This window comes from Fundulus heteroclitus, chromosome 17, assembly GCF_011125445.2.
Source record: "Fundulus heteroclitus isolate FHET01 chromosome 17, MU-UCD_Fhet_4.1, whole genome shotgun sequence".
Lineage (NCBI taxonomy): Eukaryota > Metazoa > Chordata > Actinopteri > Cyprinodontiformes > Fundulidae > Fundulus > Fundulus heteroclitus.
The window spans coordinates 21,763,965-21,783,861 of record NC_046377.1 but is presented as its reverse complement, the minus strand read 5'-3'; the positions used below and the strand labels follow the sequence as shown (position 1 = coordinate 21,783,861).

Sequence of the window (19,897 nt, the reverse complement as noted above, 5' to 3'; positions counted from 1 at the left end):
GCCTCCCTTTGTGTGCATGTTTGTGTGCGTGCGCGCCATCACAGGCGTCCCTTGTTGGCTCTCCACTGAGCCTTGCTAATAGCTAATGGACAAACAATTAACTGGCCCTTAACGATGTTAAAGAGTTAATGAGCTCATTAGGACGATAACTCTGGGAGAGAGACCGAACGGAGACAACAACTGGGAAGAAACATTTAAAAACGTACCAGCTAATGTCTTCAGCTTCCTCCATTTCTCCGTAGCTTAAAGAACCAGACAAAGGATCTGAAGAGATGCTACTCTCTGGAAGAGGTGTAGATCATCCTTAAAAAACTAATTAAAACCAGATGAAGCAAAATCCTTTTGGAAAGCCATTTCTGATTTTGTGTGGGTTGCTTAGAAGTAGTATATGTAGAATTATTCTTACCAGGAAAAAAATATTTGAACTAATTTTAGCAGCAAAACGTACAATTCCTCTCAGAGATGAGGGGAACAATTCTGATCTTTTAACCGTCTACTGTCTCACCAGAGGGTCTTTTCAATTCTCTTTTAATGTTTCGCAGATCCCCAAGACTAAACTGTAATTTAATTAAACCTAAAATGTAAGTTTCAGAATAGGACATAAACTGAACGTTCTGAGAAAGTACCAAAAATAATACCTTCCTGGAGATAACCTGAGGACTTTCTAAAAGTAACTCATAGGCTCCAAAAAAATGTCTGGAAACGTACTATGATTACCCAGTGGGTTGCTGAAAGTAATAGAAAACAACAAGAGAAGGGCCCCTGTATGTTCTAGAAAAGTAGACAAAAATGCCTCCTACAATCTGGAACGTTACCTTTACATTCCAGCCAAGCACCATTTAAGTTATGGGAATGTACTGCTTAGGTTCCTGAAGCGTCTCGTGTAAGAGCCAAAAAGAAAGAACCAGCAAATGAACCTGTAACCTTTGGAAAGTACCAGAAAATATTCTCTAAATTATGAAATTAACTCTAAGTTCCAGAACGGTACAAGAACAATACCTATGTTTTCCGAAAAGTAACATTTTACTTCATGAAAAATGTCCTGTACATTCTGGGAATTGTTGGAAAGTAATCTGGTTCTTCTGGGAAATTGCCCTGTAAGTTCCAGGAAAGCATCAGAAAATAAGCAGTAAATTCTGAAACTAACACCAAAACACACCTCATATTCTAAACAGTTACCGCCATCTTTCTTGAAAGCATGCTTTTCTATTGTGTGTTACTAATGGGAAAAGTGAACAAGGAAGCTAAATAAACGACAAGGAGGCAGAAACGGAGCATGGCATCGCCATGAAAAACACTAAAATCAAAAGATAAACACCAAACCCACAGAGCCTGGTATCCGGCTGTTTATTGCTGGGAAACCTTGAACGTGGGCATTTAAGTGGACATCAGTTTTTAATTTTGAACATCTTTGATCACCTTTATTACAAACATTATTACTACGATTGGCCAACTGAACAGGAAGAGTTCAAGAACTGCAAGATCTCAAGTCATTGATCACATCATCGTATTCCAGTTTGAGCAATTGTTTTTCCACCAAGGTCCAATCCAAAGATGGCGTGGAAGGATCCAAATGACAACAAGACACTGGCAGAGGTGTGATGGAGCGCGGCGCAAAGGATTTAATAATAGCAAAAAAGTTACAATACCCAAAGAGGCCAAACAGGAACCAGTAGAATCCAGCAGAGAATGATGAATACTGTGGAGATTTGACGAGTAAACAGGAAACCAGTTGAGTACAATCGACAACGGGCAGCGCAGCATGGAGTTGACCCTAAGCAAGGAACTGACAAAAGGTAGAAAAACAGGATGAGAAGAGATTGAACGGAAACACAGGACATAATCAGTCAAAGCTATGGACTAATACCTACATGAGAGGCTAAACCAAAATCTCACGAGAAAGAACTAAGAAACACACTAGAAAGGAATGAGCTCATAGGGAGAGACACTAATAACACTTATTATCTAAATAGAAACACAAGAGAGAACCAAACCACAAACAGCTGAGGATCATGACAGTAACCCCACCACCTTGTGAAAGAACCAGAGGAAACCAAAACAATGGCGGTGGTGGCAGGGACCACCTACGACACAGTTTGGCTGGAGGCAGAGCGGGTGGCACCAGTAACCTGCGTAGCGGCTCTGGAGTTTGGCTTAGGGACCAGAAGAACCCACATAAAGGCTCATCAAGCTGCTCTGGAGCTTGACGTGAGGCTCCTTGAACCAATGAAATAGCCTAAAAAACAGTGTAGAAGCTTAAAGGTATAGTGGACGATCTTTTTCCAGCTTCAGATTCCGGGGGGGGGGGGACACCTTAGCTATCGGTTGAGCTCAGGACTCAACGGCAATGTGCGTGCACGTTCCTTGCTGGTTTCCACTTGCTGCACACTTCTAGTGTTTGTGTATCCACTAAGCTTTAGTTTCAGCCATTCATTGTAGTGCCAAAGCTCTCATCGCATACGTTGCTTCTTGCAACTGTCAGCCTTTCTAAAACTGCCTTACAAGTTAATGAGAAGATGAGGAAGGCCTCCGAAGAAAGAAATAAGACCAGAGTATATTTGGGAGATTCTTTCACGTGAGGAGTGGAAAAGCAGGTAAGATGGTCTTGTGCAGTTATTCAGAAAGGGACTTGGCCGTTTCTTATTTACAATTCCGTAAAAGTCGTCCACTCTACCTTTTAAGGAACCCTAGAGAGTGGTTTATCCTGGCCAGGAGCTGGCAGACTTCAAAACCAAGTCTCCAGAGAGGGACCGGAAGACAAGAAGGCTGGAGCTTGAGAGTCAGGCGAGTGCACCTGAACCCCCCTCGTCAAAGACCTCATGAACAGGAGCTCATGGATGGTCCACCTGGACAACCTCGTCAAAGAAATCGGGAACAGGAACAAAAAGCAGCGAGTCAAATGTGGCCGATTGTGGTTGAAGTGGCAGCAGCAGCTTGAGGCAGCAAGGAATGGGCTCTGATGCTCTGAGGCAGGCAGGACCCAGCTCAGTAGGCCTGAAGCGAGGTGTAGGTTGGATTGGGGGTGTCGACCAGACCCTCGGGGAAAGAGTGGAGGCCTTCTGGCGATGGTGTACATGCCTGTAAGAGTGAGCCTGCCGGGGCCACCGGAGGTGAGGTTTAGTCTTTGGGGCCGTAAGCAAAAAGTCTGACTTGGCCGCCCATGAGTCGCCCAAAACGTTGGTGTCTGCCAACGTGGTTAAAGTTAGGGTTGGTGTTGGGGTGTAGGGAACATGCTGACCCTCACAGAAGAGGCGCAATGCTGCCATCCCTATACCCGAGCTGATGGTCTGCGCTGAGAAGACTGTTTGCTGATGACCCAAAGGGGAAAAAAACACATTTAATAAAACTAAAATGATCTTATTCCAAAAAAAGTAAAAAACAAAGCAGCTGGACTTGTTTTCCGTAGTTGAAGACGTTTCGCTTCCTCTCCAGGAAGCTTTCTCAATTCAAAAGGTCTAGAGTAATGATGAATACCAAGCTTTATACTACTGCCCAAACAAAGACCTTGTAATGGCTTAGATAACATGCAAATTCAACAGAAACAGGTCCACCCCTTAGTAATGGGTGGTCGTTGAAGCCATTAAGACAGCAGATTGGACCGAAACTGGTCCACTCCTCTGTAACGAGGAGTCATTAGGGTTGTTATTGGCTTGGGTTAAAGGAGCGATGTTTTGATCACCCATATGAGGGGAGAATTGAGGTGATGATTGGCCGGAATTAACCCTATAGCTAAAATAAATAAAGTTATCTTAATACTAAATGTAAAATCCAAAAGACAAAAAGTACAAATCATGACGTGACACCTTTCCGTGCGACTCTGCCACTGTCCTCCTAACGGTATCACCAAGTTTGGCTGACACTCTCCTCTTCGTGTTTCCATTTCAAAGGAGTCCATGTCATTTTTTTGGAGCGGTGTAAATATTTCCATCCCTTATCTCTGGACTGTAGATCCCATTCAGTTTGAGGAGAGGTGCACGTCTGAATGCTAATATGGACAGATAGATGATGGATGGCGTTTGATAAAATGGAAAACGCTGAGGGGACGAGTACAGGAAAGAAAACGGATAAACGGTCGACTGATGTTGCCATGGTTACCGCCACATCTCTCTCTCTGTTTCTATCTCTCTTTCTCTCTCTCTCTCTCTCCTGCTGCTTCTGTGTAAAATCATGTCAGCATTTTGGATCATTCTGAACCAAAAGTCTCCGCAGACAGGCTGGATTATGGAAATGTGTCGTCGCCCAGGTGCATGATGGGTTTGGCAAAGATATGAGGCAGATTATGGAAATATGATGGTTGGGAGTTGAGGGGGTAGAGAGTCTTATCTCCGACAGATTTACTTTCTGTGGACTTCAGAGTGTCGCTTCGTCCCTGAACGTTTAAGTCAAGTGTTTGTGTCGGGCTCTTGAACGAAGACCGGTTCTTCCTCTCTGAACATCCAAAATTAAAATAGAAGCAGTCTAAACCTCCTGAGTTTAACTTCCCTGCTCAACCACAGGCCATCATCCATATTCATGAGCTTTGGGCGGGGCAAAAGGTTGATGGTGTGACAACCCCCCCCCCCCTTGCTCCAGCAAAACCAGCATGAATGTTAACAAACGCTCACGGAGATCTTGTTACTATGGATGAGATTGTAGCTCAGCCTGCCTAATAGTTCCTGTGGCATTTAGAGGCCAACTTTCCCTCAACTTGTTTCTGTGGTGAGTTATTCTGAGGATTACTCGTGACGGTGGAAGTCAGCATCTGACTTTACATCGATTTAATGACCCTGAATACACCTCTGTGAGTCCCCAACGTCCGCAGGAGCAGTTTGAAGAATGATTGTTCTAGATTTCCAGAATCGTTTTGGTGCTTTTTAGACAAGAGGATATGGTAAATGATTGTGCAGCCATTTTATTGTGAAGAATTTAAATTGCCACGTTGAATTTGCCTCGGCTAGAACACCTCATACTGTAATAATTGATGCATACAGATCATATTTATAAAGTAATGTTGAAAAATAAAGGACAACCCATGAAATATAAAGTTCTTAGTTGGGGAAATGTTCCGATGTGAATGTCTAGTATTTTCCTAAAGTGATAAATAAGAGGTGAATGCTGATATTCTCCTGGTTTTATTCACTAAACAAAAGACATTTACATGAAATACACTGAGAAAGGTTTTGGTTTAAGTTGCAGGGTCAAGCTGTGTTGCTCTAGCATCCTTTGATACACGGTGGAAGTTTTGGTGGATCCTGTGATTGTGAGCTGGCAAACTCCTAATGCACCAAACCATCACACTCTCCTGCTCCACAGCTGCTTTTAGGGGTTTTCTTTCTAGAATATAGTGTTTTAGCCAAAGAAGTCCCTAGTTCCTGTATCCAAATATTTCAATTTTAACCTCGTCTGTCCAAAGAACCTTATTGTCTAGGGGATTGGTGGCCTATTAGAGAGCAGGATGTTTGCATCCTGGAGAGGCTCCAAAATCACTGGTGGAAACCTGAGACTCTCACTCTGGGTCCCTGAGCAAAACTCTTAAGCCCACAATGCTCCCCAGGTGCTACAAAGCCGATCACTGCTCCCTAAGGCGTGAAGAAAATGGAGAAAGAAATGTCTTTGTAGTCTACCATTGCCATGAAATCTAAAGATGATCCTATTCTCTTGCAAACTGTCATCTTAGAGAGCAAAGTTTCCTCCTTGCACACCGCTTATAAAAGATAAACTGATTTTGTGCATGCCTGAACTTTACACCTCATACGACATTTTTGTTTTGCTGAGACTTCTTTTAGCATGTTGCCGTCTGCTTTCAGGGTAAATATGTGATGTGTTTGCGCGTCGTTCTAGCAGTTTTACTCAGACATAACTATAGAATCATCCACTGTATTGTTTTTCTGTTCATGTGCGGCGCTTTGTAACGTCTTGTTACTGAAAAGTGTTATATAAATAAACTTGCCTTGCTTTACTTTGTCTTCAACACAAAATGCATATTTTCATAACATTTTGCAGAAAATGTAATTCAAGATTTCTTCTCGGCTTTTAATAGCTTGGTTTTTTTTTACTTAGATTTTCCAGTGTTGCAAGAAAATCACACATGCTGTTGTAGGGTGTCCTGGGTTTTCTCACATCTAATCGTCCTAGTTTCTGTATCAACAACATTTTTATTGAACTGTTTTCTGACTGAGTATTTGGGCTTGCGATGAATGGAGGCCAAAACAATCAAACATCAATAATAAACGTTTGAGATGCAGCGCTGTATGTGGAATGAATCTGCCTTTTGAATTGAATTACAGAGAAAATTGACTTTCTAGTAATAAGAAAAAATTGGGGGTTCTTGCTTTTCCCCTAAAAGTGACTGGCCTCTAGCTTGCGTTTTGTCAGCTAAAGCTATTGCAGGGTGCCCAAGTCCAGTCCTACAACATCAACTTTTAGATGCATCCCTTCTCCAACACTCCTGAATAAAATTAATGACTCGTTACTGAGTAGAAAGTATTCCTGGGCTGGTGCTTCTGTGTTCTTTCTGTGTCTAAAAGAGGAGTTTTCCACTGTCACTACATGCATGCTCAGTATGAGGGATTGCTGCAAAGTCAACGACACAATGCAGACATCAATGACCCGATGCAATCTACTGGGTTTTTAGATAGAAAACCTTTTAACCAGCCTGTCTGCATGATTTGATTGGATTGACTTTAGAAAGAGGCTTAATATGATGTGTGTTATGAACTGGTGCTGTAAAAATAAAACTGAATTGAATTGAATTGCCAGGCCTCTGCAGAGCTGAGTGACTGAATGCTCATGAGGGAATCCAACCGTTTGATTCAGGTGTTTTGGAGAAGGGATGCATCTAAACGTATGATAGTAATTCTTCAGGACTGGACTTGGGTGCCGCTGGTTCATTGTTGCAGGTTAATTGATGACAAATTACATTTACAAGCATTTAAAGTCAAAGATTTGTCTCAGAAAACTACTTGGTGATCAAGCAGTTTCTTTATGGTGAAAAAGGGAGCCGAAATTATTCAGCTTTAATATATATAAACTGAACTTGGTGTCAAAGTCCTGGTTACTGTCCAGCAACCTTTAGATGTGTCTTTGGGTCAACACCTAAATCACATAATGATGTCATTAGTGGGACTCTGTGGAGGGTAGGAACTTGGACAGAACTGCTATCAAAGTCTTCTACTGAGGAAGACAGGTTTAGGTTCCCTGGATTATGGATGTGCTGTACAACTAGGACTTTGTTTTGGTTTCTTCTTTCTGCGCTGCTAGCATAAGTAGGTTGGATGGGTCAACAGAAGGAAGGAGATGCATCAGTGTTATGAGGACTAGACTCTAAACTCTAACATTGTATATTTCTTTAGGACTACTGGAGATGTTCCGGTCTTTGTTTTGATGGTTGTCTTGATCTCCTTATCAGGGCAGGATACCTCCCACAGGGCATTCCCTTGCAGCTGATTGGCTATCTGCCGGAGGAGACGTCCTTCCTGCCGTGGCACGCCGCCAGCCGGGCGCTCTACCAGCTGGACAAACTGTTGGACCGCACAGACGACTACAGGCTGTTCAGTGTAAGCAACCAATCCACCATCATCTCACTTTGATCAATCCCAGCGTCATGATTGTCTGTTCAGTGCTCACCGTGTGTGTTTCCAGGACTACGTGCTGAAGCAGGTCGCATCACGGTACCATCAGATGGGCTGGCCAACAAACGGACCTGGAACAGACGGAAACATCCTGAAGGCGTCCTACCAGACTGAGTATGAAACTTTGACCCACAGTTCTGGTCAGCCGGTTCTATCCATCCTCAGTCTGCATAAGTCATCAACTTGGTCTTTTAAGGAGATATTTCTCTTACCAGGGTGTAATGGTGCAATAAAAACACAGAAAGGATTTGAAAAGCAGGAAAAGTCCTAATTTATGGTGGATTATCCTCTAATCCATTCAATTATATCTTAAATCTATGCAAACATCAGAGTTCCTGCACAGATTGAAAAAACCCAGGCCTGGAAAAGTATGAAAAATATACAATTATCTAAATATTTAATACATCCATCTGTAATGCATCAGAATCTGGGAACCTCATTATTCAGCTGACACATAGAATGAACGTTTAAAAGAGTTTATTAACCATAAACCGGTGTTGCTGGAGCAGGAACTGACTGGAGTCACAGAGGGTTAGTGGCCGAGAACAACTCAGTGATGGTGATGGTGATTGGGCACTGGATGAAACCCACCAACCTTCTCAGATGATGGGAGGTTGATCCCAACGGCTCCGTCTGGGTGATCTGGATCACTGACTGACTGATCCGAACCACAGTGTGACTTGGCAGGGTAAAGGCTGGTGGGGAAGTCGTAGTCATTTTCGGGGGTCATGCACAAAAGTATCCAGAGGGGCTAGGCAAGGGGTGAGTCCGATGGGTAACTAGAGCCACACACAGGGCAGAGGTTGCCAAGCGGGGCAGAGACAGGAAACGGGTTTGAGGTCGTACACGAGAGGCATGAGAATCCAGACAAGGGCAGAAACAGGAAGGCTTGGTTGAGAGGCAAGGCAGGAGATCAATGTCCAGAGATCAGAAGCCAACAGGAGTATCTGATGGGGGGCAAGGCAGGCAGGAGAAAACAGGAACAAGAATCTGGCGGTTACTCACTGGGAGAGCCAGGAATAGTGATAGGTACCGCCGCAGGTGAGACCACTCAGATCTCAGTTAGCAGGGAGTAGCATCATGGAAACTGCAAACAGGAGCTTTTCAGGCAGGAATCATTACATTCATCTATGCATATCCATATCCTTTTGTTAGATGACCCGTTTTTCCATCCATCCATCCTTGCAGTCTGTTTTTTACAGCTTCTGCTTTCCAAAAAACATCCGGCCTCCGCCTGTTAAAAACCTGTGGACTATGATTAAAACCCTGGTACTTGCCTGTTTAAATGAACTCCAACCACACAGAGGTCAAACATTCAGCTAGGATGAAACCAGAAACTTGGTGATGGTTAAAAAAAAAAAAAACATGTAAATGAGGTCCAACAGCCCAAGACACATTTGATCAGATATTAGACAAACGTTTGTAAGTTATGTGTTGAATAATCATTACACCCTGGGAACTGAACAGCTCTTTAAAACTAAAATGAATGAGATTTATGAACCTGAGTGGATGGATGACATCTGACTGTATCTCTTGTCAGGGATGTGAAAGAGGTTCGATTTGCTTCCTTCAGTTTGCGCCGCAGAAGGAGAAATATTTGGCAGAAATTTGGTCTCTGCAGACCTGAGAAAAACTGCGGATTCTCATCTCCTGTTCAGCCTTTTCCCATGTAGCTTAAGTGAAGGATTGAGGCAGAATAGCTCCATCCACAGTGAGAGGTTCAACATCTGGTTCGGCTTCCTCTGACTGTTTTATTAGCAAGCAGAGTACAGAGCCGCCAGCCTCCCAAATTAAGTTGAGATTAAAGCGATATCCGCAGTCTAGACTGAAGCTTATTGGTAAAAAAAACAAAAGCGACGTCCCTTTGTGTGCGATGGCTGAACACAACCGTTCTCTGCTTGGTGTTTTTCCCCAGAGAGCTGCAGAGGGAGCTCATCATGTTGGCCTGCAGCTTCGGGAACAAGCAGTGCCACCGTCAGGCCGTCGCCTACATCTCCGACTGGATCTCCAGCAACAAGAACAGGTGCTGCACAGAACCTGAACCCGTCGCAGTCCAGTCAGACCCGTAGACCAGATCAGTCCACCTGGGTTAAACTGATCCAGGGAGATTAAACTACCTGGAACCGTTTGGTGTTCTGAGGCGTTCCTGAACGCAGCAGGCTGGGAAGCTGCTCACATTCTGGCTTTTTCAGCTCAACACAGCACAGCGAGCTTAAAGGTTAAACTGCAGTCAGTAACGTCTTACTCATGTATCTGCTTTGAACACGTGTTTCTCTCTGATTTTTTTTTCTCCCACCTTTTAAAGGTAAAACAAATATAACAAACATCACAGCGGCATCACCCGTCTCTGATCACCGATACGTTGGCGTGATCCCGTTTCCTTCCGGTGTCGCTCTCTCCTTTTTTTGCCTCCTAACTTTATTTGCGTCTCGTGTGCCGCCGCCTTGTTCGCTCCCTCTGGGCTCCTAACGAGATCTGTGAAATTAAATTTCAAACGGCAAATTAAATAGAAACAGATGCTGGAGCTCTGTCGAGGACAGCGGGGAGCTGATGATGAGAGGCTTCGTTAAATAATAAAACGGGGCAGAAAAAAAACCTGTTTGACTTCATTCACTGAATGGATATTTAGATTTGGTTTTAAAGAGGTTTTAAACGTCAGGATTTTCAGTTTGTCTTTAAGCTTTGATGACTTACATAGTCATGGTAAGAAGAAGAGTCCTTCTGTCTCGAGGGGTCATCGTAGGACGGCGCTGGCCTTCCTGATGCTGATAGAACCACTTCCTCTCAGCGGTAGAGAAGCTGCTGCTCCTACAAACGGCACCATAGAACACGGCTGATGCTCCCACAGAAGCACAACAGGTCTTCTGCAGTGCCCCCGGCTCCCCAAAAGGTCTTAATCTTCTTGGCATGGAGTCTGCTCTGAGCCTTTCTGTAAAGAGCATCACTGTTTGTTGCTCAGGTGAACGTCCAGGTACTTAGACTTAGACAACTTTATTCGTCTTTTTGTATGCACAGAGTGCGTACAGAACGAAATTTTGTTGCATACAGCTTGTAAATTGCAGTAAAAATCAAATTTCAGTATAAGGTGCAGCAGTGATTTAAAAGTAACAATTTAAATGTAGACAATGCAGGAGAAGTCACGGTGTACAGGTTAGTATTTTAAAAACCATTTGTATGTACAGATTTGATTGTGCAAAGGGCATTTGTGCAAGAATGCATTTAGAAACTAAGAGTTCGGCAGCATTTGTGATGCTAGATGGAGATGCAATGATGCAAAATGTGCAAATATGCAAATGTTGTGCAGAGTTTATGGGTTATAGTTCAGCAGTTCAACAGCAGTTTAACAGTCTGATGGCAGCAGGGAAAAAGCTTTTGCAGAACCTGGTGGACCTGCAGCGGAACCTTTTCCCAGAGGGCAGCAGGGAGAACAGTCCATGGCGGGGGTGTGAGAGTGTGAGGTACTTCAGCTCCCTGGATCTCCACCATTGTCGGTGTGCTGGGTCTCCACCTGGGGAAATCTTCCTGGTTCTCCCCACGTCTCTGTGTCTTACTTTGCAGACAGGAGCTTTTTGTAAGTCTTGTGATGAAATCTGAGGGTTTTTAGAGACTTTTAAGGTAAACTTGCTGTGACAGGCGGACCTGGGCTTGTTGGCGATTGTTTTGAATGTCCTCCACTACTAGACTATTTTCCTTACAGAGCTGATTTCTAATTATTCTGAGAGCTCTTTTATTCCCTCAGACTCATGAGCTGCTGCAGTTTTCTCCCTGAATGTCTCAGACAGCTCTGTAGATCTCACCGGGGTTTTCACTCACTTCAACAGTCAGGAGCACCAAACTCAATGTCAGAAGTTACAAATGGGATAAACCTCAAAAATAAATGCTGAGTAGGATTTAATCGTGGCCACTTGATGTAAGTCATCTGTGATTTTAGGCTTTTTAAGTGACAATAAATGTGGCCGTGTCTTGATTTATCCCTGAGCAGAAATAGAATTTTTTTTAAAAAGCTTGAAAGTGTTTTGTTTAAGTTGTTTGGTTGTATTGATTGATTTTTTTCTTCATTCTTATAATTGATCTCAAGTCCTAATTTGTCCAAAACCATTAGAAAAAGAGCATCAGCCATTTAAAAGGTGTCCTATTTATTTACCTGGAAACCTTTTGTAAAAAGTTCCCTAAATTAATCATTAATTTCTAAATGAGCAAAACATGATTCCACACAATAAGTGAGGATTTTCTGTTTTAACTTTTAAATTTGGAACTGATTTATCCACAGTGATAGAAAAGTGCCCAATAACTCCACAGAATTAATGTTTCCAGGGGTTTTTTTCCGTTTTTTCCTGCTTCATTCAGTCATTTTAATCCCATCAGGAGATTCTTCAGCCTGTGCGTGTTTTTAAAATCCCAAACACGCTTTTATTATCTGAGCCCAATAATTAAAATCTTAACGGAGGGGAGTTCAGCTGACCCCGGCTTAACAAAGAGTCAGGATTAAAGATGAGCTTTTACTTTGCAGCGATGTGATTCTGCTGAGTTCTTGTGAGCCGGCACAACCAGGATGAGCCCAAAGTGAGAGGAGTCACACCTGAACATAAAATCACAAAGAGCAGAACGGCGTAATTACTGCAGAGAGCCGTATATGGAATATTAATCAAACCTCTGTGGGGATTCATTGTAAATTAAATGGCTATAAGAAGATCTTTGCTGAAGTTATCTTGGTGACAAATGGATGGCTTAAACTCATAACAGGGTTACAGGCACAAGTAAACTGCTTCACCTCAATTAACCTCCTTTTCTCCACTTTTTAAGGATTATTTTCAGCATTTCTATGGAAAAATGAGCCTGGTTTTAAATATGTGCTTTAATGCAGAAAGGTTGTGCTCTTGTTGTATCAGCGGCTTGTTTTTATATCTCTGCCTGGAGGTGGCGACAGTGTGAAGGTTTATCTTGTTGTACGGGACAGATAAGGTCCGTGTCAATGAGAATCTATTTATTTCGCACATTAGGAACAACAAAAGTTAAGCAAAGTGCTTTACAAAACGGTATAAACACTTAAAACAAAAGAGGCAACGAAGAAATAAATTAGATAAAATAACAAAAATGCCACTTGCTAGAACTTGCACCTGCTGTTGAACTCTGCAGCTCCTTCAAAGTTACCATGGACCTCTTGGCCTATTTTCTGAATAATGTTCTCCTTCCCAGACCGGTCAGGTTAGGTGGACGTTCATGTCTTTGTGGGTTTGAAGTTGTGCACACCACACATTTATCATTGTTTAGTGTGTAAAGATTACAAACCACCTGTTTTTTTCTTCTTCCTGCATAATTATGCACCTTTTAGTGTAAGTCCGTCACATAGAATGCCAATAAAATACATTCAGGTTTGCTTTTGCAATGTGACAGAATGTGAAATAAGCCTCAGGGGGTGTGAATATATATATATATATATATTTTTGCAAATCTCAATAGTAGTTACCGAATTAGCCCACTGAGGTCTACAACAAAAGCCTAATTAGTGACTTGTACCCTTTTTGAAACAGAAGCAGCATGTCTAAACAGATTATATGAAATAGAGGTACACCCACTAAACACGGAGATTAAATTCTCTCCTATAGTCGTGTGAAGGCGTCTACATGCAAAGCTGCACTGCCAGTCAGTCAGTCAAGCCTTTAAGGAACGCTGTACTCCATATCCAATGCTAATTCCTGATCATTTAATTCATTCCACATTAGTTGGCTGTGGTTTATTGTCCTATATCCACAATAGTTGACCCCACAAACAGCAAAAGTGATAAAAAAAATCAACTAGATTCAACGTGTAAAACGAAACCAAGTTTATTTGTTTGACACTATTCATACCCAGGGTAACTCAATCCTCAACAGAGACAGGAGGCACATGAAAAACACAATGCACATATTACAAACTTCACTTATTTCTAAAAGAAAAACCCATTTGCTGCAGCTCCAGGTGTTTAAGCCACAGTCGTGTCCTAAAAACAAAGTACAGCCCCTGTCGTTCTCGGCTTCTAAAATGTAATTAGCCGAACACACATGCAACAGATTCCACCGAGATGAAAAAGTAGTTTAGAAGAGAAGAGCAGGAATGGTGTCGCCAATCAGCATTAATTAACTGACCGTTTGTTGCTATGGAGCATGAAGGTCGTGTTGACCCAAAGCCAAGAAGGAAAGACATCAAGAATGACCCAAGAGAAGCAACTGTTGCTACCCATCAACCCGGGAAGAGTTGTTATGCCAACTGAAAACCATCATTGTAGAAAGGCAGATTTTTTGCAGGCGGAAAATATTTGAGGGAGTTGCCAATTTTCCCCAGGAGTAGACAGCAGATTCAGGCCAAAGTCAAGAGGGTGAAATGATCAGAGAAATGACAAGAGCATCAGCTTGGACTCTCCAGGTCTCAGTAGCAGATCAAATGTTAAAGTTCACGACAGATAAGTAAGAAAACACTGGAGGTGTGGCTTGTGGAAGGAGAAAGGCTCTTCTTTAAGGGAGCAATACGCGATTTTTCACCACTGGGTGGAGCTAGAGCTCTGTCTGTAGACCAAAACAAAACGTGTATCAAGCCACGCCTCTCTCTACCTCATCAAGCACTCTGCACCCATTTCTCCTTCCCACCCATCGGCTCATATGCGCATATTTGCAAAGGATAAAAAGACAGCAAAACAGCGTCACCTTTTAGAGGAACTTGTCTAGTGACGGATTAAGTTACTCATAACTTTTTCAAGAATTAAGAATAATTTTTTTGTTGCCGCATGTTATGGTGGTGAATTATTTTCTGGAACGTACTCCGGCTTAGGGTACACACAATAAACAACAAGCAATAAATAAATAAATGGGTACAGGCAATAACACAGCAAAATATGTGTAGAGTTTTTTTTAAGAGGTTGAAGCGTATTTTGGGTCTGCTTGGACTCGCACCGATTTCTGATAGTCAGACCTATAAAAATATGAAAATGTGCAATGAAACATTCCTGATAGGTAATATTCAATATTCTTAAACCTTAATATACAGAACTGTACATGAAACTGTGCAATAAAACCTTGCTGATGGTTAAGAGTGTGCAAAAATATGTTTTCACAGTAGTGATATTGTAACTTGTACAGACTCAGTCTACTCAGCAGGGGGCGCTAGCGTTTACAGTTTTTGCGAAGAAGCGAGTTCATTTTGGATTTGATGTTCCTAAAGCATTTCCCTGGTGGAAGAGGGGCAAACAGTGCACAGCCCGTGTGGGTCGGTTCTGTGCCGATGTGTCTGGCCCTTCTCAGGACAGCATAAACTGAGTTTAGATCTTGCACACGGCATCCCACAATCCCCTGTGCTGTCCTCACCACCCCTATTCTCTTTCATTGTGCAGCTGTTCTCTTGCTAATGCTGTTAGCAAGAGAAGAGTTTGATCCGCTGGGTGTGCTCTCCGCCATTTTGTGCCTAGCAATTGCATTTTATGGGCAGAGATTGGGTAAGTGGCAGCTGTTCGCGTGCACGTACGTGCATGCACGGCTTGCCTGGATATGTCAACGTGATTGGAGAACAACAAAGAGAGATGGTTCGTGATATTTAACCATAGTCCATCTAAAACGATACCTTTGGTTCTGCACAAAATAATTTTTTAAATTCTATGTAAAATAATAAAATTCTGTTCTTTTGAAGAAGGCGATGATGGTGGCACAACTTTGATTTGAGTCGTCTGGAACAATATCCTTTATATGAATGACTCCAAAGCAGAGATACTTGATGAAAGATGAAGAACAGCAAACACTGCCACACAGTGTCAACCACGGTGGTGGTGAGCTGGTGATTTGGGCCTATCTGACAGCCATAAGATCTGAGAAACGACTGGACCATGACATCCTCTCTATACCAAAGTATTCTGCAGTCAAATGTGAGCCAATGAGTATGACAGCTGAAGCTTTGACCAAACTGGATCATGAGCAGAAACAATAATCACAAACACAGCAGCAGATCTAGAAAAGGAAGGAGTCAAAGTGCTGCAGTGGCCTAGTCAAAACCCAGATCTTAGCCTGATTGAGATTATGTGGTGGGACCTTTTCAGAGAGCTTTGCAGAGACACATGTCTAAAAAAACGCAATGAAATGAAAAAATAAAATAAAACAATGGGCAAGTTTCCTCCACAATGATGCAAGAGGCTGATAAAGTCAGACAGAAAGTGACTTCTTCCACCATAGAGTTCAGTTCTTGGTCCTGACCTCCTCGTGTCTGAGTGCTGAAACAAGTCTCCTGGCACGTCTCACAGCTCAGCAGCCAACCTTCGTCCCCTTTAACCACAGGACGAGGCTGGTGTTTCTCTGCTGGACCTTTTCAATGTTTCATCAGTGGTTTTAGGAAGGCCACAGTGACAGAACGCCACTGACGTACGGACGTAGGGACCGACGGAGCGAGCAGATGGTGCAGAGGCATGTTTACTGTCAGAGTGGGAGTTTGATGCAGAGGAAGGACGAGATATTTCAGGAAAAACAGCTCCAGGACATGAAGCATCCCTCTACAGACCGGTTGCAGCACACACAGAGACTCAGCGAATGTGGAAGCTAATGGCATCAGAGCCATCTGGAGATTCCCTGGGAGAGTAATACAGCACACGTTGTGAACAGGAAAACGCCACATTATCACTCTTAGTTTTATTAGGGAATCACAGCAGAGGCTCTGGACATGATGGAAATTCAGGAGCAGAAGCAGGTTAAACACTCCTACATTAATAAGAGTGGAGGTGGCGCGCGCGTCTCTGGCAGTTGTTGTCAGAGAGGAACAGTTTCTGCCACAGTCAGCAGGAACGTGGAAGCTGGCCTCTGTTTGTGTTGCTCTTAAGTGGAGCATCTCTAAAAAGATTTCCCTGGTCGGTAAATAATGCAATTGTCCCTGCATCACTCACTCGGCTCACACAAACACACACACACACACACACACAAGTTTCTTTCTCTCCATATTTGGGCGTTCTATTGATTTAAGTTACTACGTTTATGCCCAAACCCAACAGCATCCGTACCCCAACCCATTATCAGTATATCTCTAACCCTAACTCACACCTTACCTCTAAACCTAACCAGAAAGAGGGAATTGGCTGCATTTGCATGAGGCTTTGGTCCCCATAAGGTACATCAGTCTTCACGAGGTTAGTCAATATACTAAAAAGGTCTTCATTAACACACACACCATTGTTTAAAGTGCAAAGTGAGGGCCGTGCCTTGATATCCATAGACTTCAATTCATTTTTAAGCCTTTCTATGGCTTAATCCTGACCCTTAGGCAAGAAAAAGTGAGGACCTTTTTTTGTCCTCCTTTCACATCAGTCCTCACTTTACTAGTAAAACGGGAGAAAAATGTTATTGCTCAGCAGCAAGTACAAGAAAACACACACACTGTTAAGCAGTTTAATGGATGATATTGCAGTCAGGACAGTTCATTTAGTTTTGGTTTCTGACCATTTAGGTCAGTTTCACAGATGTATGAAGATGAGTGAAATAAATGGTCATTATGTCGCCTTACTGAGGATCCAGCTAGATGTGTGTGTGTGTGTGTGTGTGTGTGTGTGTGTGTGTGTGTGTGTGTGTGTGTGTGTGTGTGTGTGTGTGTGTGTGTGTGGTTGCAGTTGGGTGAGAATATTTTATCTGGATGAGATTTTGTTGCAATGCCTCAGGAAAGGTGCGAAAAACAAAAACAGCAGCATTTGTTTTTAACCCTTAAAAAAGTAGAAATGGAAAAAATGTGTATGAAACGATAAATGTCAAAACTACTAGGAATTGTATGCAATGGACATTAAGGTTAGACATAACTGTAGTAACTGAAATGAGTGGAATGAATACAAACTTCAGGTATAACCTGTGTGTGGGTATGATGAATTTAAAGGTTTCCTGTGGTTGCATAAGCGTTCCTATTGGTCAACAAATCCACAATCGTTCAGTTTATGCCAATATTAAAGGTTTTAATGGGAATAGAAAAAATCTGACAAAAAGCACAGATAAGAAGCAGGCTGAACAGAAATAATGAGGCTGCAGTTTATGCAAATGCTGATATTTATCATATCTTGTATATCTAATTATATCTTATATATCTAAAAAAAAAATGTAGTTTAAAACACATTCCAGTCAGTGTTTGCAAACTTTTAAATGAACAAAAAAGTTAAAAGTTGTTGGTTTGATCCTGAAATTTGAACTAAATTATTCTGATTTTGTGGCACTTAAAGCCATATTATCCTGATATTTGTTGAACAGAATGAGTTGGGCCAGACTTTTATTTCTGGTGGTAGTTGTGATGATTGCAGCTCACAGCTTTTGTACGCTGTGAAATATGTGTTCACTTAATATCACAATTCTGCATAAAACCAAAGACAACAATTTCCCTCTGGGATTATTATAGTATGTCTGATTCTGATTCTGAGATAGTGTATTTTAAAAACAATAAAGGTTATGTTATGAGCTACGAAATCATGGGGAAGACTGCCATCTTCATAGTTTTCCAGCAGAAAGTCTCTGATACCCTAAACAAGGTGGGTAAGCTACAAAAGCTCATTGCTACATTACCTGGTTGTTCAGTGGAGTAACTAAGCATATTAATGTAAAGTTGAGTGGAAGAAAAAAGTGTAATAAAAAATATGCACGGCAACAGGCATTAGGTATGAGTTTCAGCTGAATTACTCCAATAAATTTAGTCTTTGATGTAATTGTGATTTATTAAGATGGTCTTCCGTCTTCTGAAAAACCTCCCGGTTTGTCTCCAAACAGCGTTAACATTGTTCATCTGGGTTCCCACATGACCCAAACTCTGCTAATACAGCATCTATTTTTTATTTTTAATCCTTAAAACATAAAAATTCTGCTTTCTCTGAGATCAGTTTGAGCTGGACCTGGCAGTTCGGACTTACCGAGAGTCTTTAAAGTCCCGTTTTCTGAGGAAGTGTCTTAAACTATGTATCTGTTTTTCCTGTCCAGTTGAGAAGCGAGGGAAAGTTTTTCTTTTTCTTTTCCAATGCAGCTTACTGCTGGGAGAAAAATTAGCACCCAGAAAGCGTTCCACTTAATCCCGAGGAGGTGTCTTATCGGGGCTTGTAGTTTGATTACTTTTCCTGGTCCGGTCTCACCCTCCTCCTGCTGCTCTTCCCTCGCACGAGTCAAATCCAAGCCTCATCAACATGCTTTACGTTGCCCAGGTCTAAACTCTTTTCTCATTCTCATGCCTTCTCCCGTCTGCAGGATTCCTCCCAACATCCGGGACATAGTTTACTGCACCGGGGTCAGCCTGATGGACGAGGACGTATGGGAGTTTATCTGGATGAAGTTTCACTCGACCAGCGCCGTCTCTGAGAAGAAGATCCTGCTGGAGGCCCTGACCTGCTCAGACAACACCTTCCTCCTTAACAGGTACGCCGCCGCTGCTCCTTCCGCTTCATTTCACCCCGCAGCAAAAAGCCTTTTCAAAGCCACACTAATCAATGTGATCGATCTGAGGGGGACTGGCTCAGAGACCGCTGCTTATGCTGGGATCATGTACAGTTTATATTATGCTTCCACAAAGCCCTTATTTACTGGGCCTTGTGACGAGCTGGTAATTTATCAGCATTCAGAAGCTGTTTAGGTGATATGTGGATATGTCTACGCAGCAGACAGCAGGAGTCTGGAGAATCAGCAGCGATCTTCAGGAGGAGTGAAGCCAACAGCTGCTGAGATCAGGAAGCATCTCTGTTCAAAACGACTCAAAATCAAAGTTTCTTCCAGTTTGATGCTAAAAATATTAGACGGTTTAGCACATTAACACAAAAAGTGTCCCTATTCAGCTGAGATGTTTTACAGTAATGATAAAACGACAACAAAAACGGCAGATTGCAGTACTGAGGGCATTCTTGTCAGCATAAATGAACATGGAGCTATAGTGTGCAATTAGGAGAAGCACGACAATTCTGAACAAAATGTTCATGCAAAAGTGAAAAATATTGAAATATAGCTAAAGTACAGGAAGATTTTCTGATTTAATTTTTTTTGTGACCTTGGAATCTGTGTGGTTGACATCAGTGTGGGAAATAACTTGGGGAGATCCCAGACTATAACATAAAAAGATTTTTTTTTTCTGATATATGATATTTTATTGTATTTATTTACCCAAAAAGCTGTAGAGTTAGACATGGATGACTCACTAAAATCAGAAAATTAATCTCAGAAAAAGAAAACCACCACCCCACCCTTGCTTGATATTAACAATTTGTTACTGGATTACCGTATTTTTCGGACTATAAGTCACACTTTTGTTTTCATAGTTTGGCCGATCCTGCGACT

The 19,897-nt window shown here is 42.3% G+C and overlaps 1 protein-coding gene across 1 annotated transcript in view; it reads left to right on the top strand.

Moving 5' to 3' along the window:
* Nucleotides 1-19,897, top strand: part of LOC105937149 (thyrotropin-releasing hormone-degrading ectoenzyme) — a 179,090-nt gene that overhangs the window by 148,445 nt on the left and 10,748 nt on the right. Inside the window, exons 12-15 of the mRNA XM_036148813.1 lie at nt 7,388-7,535; nt 7,621-7,724; nt 9,526-9,633; nt 18,821-18,988. Of these exons, the coding sequence (XP_036004706.1) occupies nt 7,388-7,535; nt 7,621-7,724; nt 9,526-9,633; nt 18,821-18,988 (528 nt within the window). The remainder of the gene's footprint in view (nt 1-7,387; nt 7,536-7,620; nt 7,725-9,525; nt 9,634-18,820; nt 18,989-19,897) is intronic.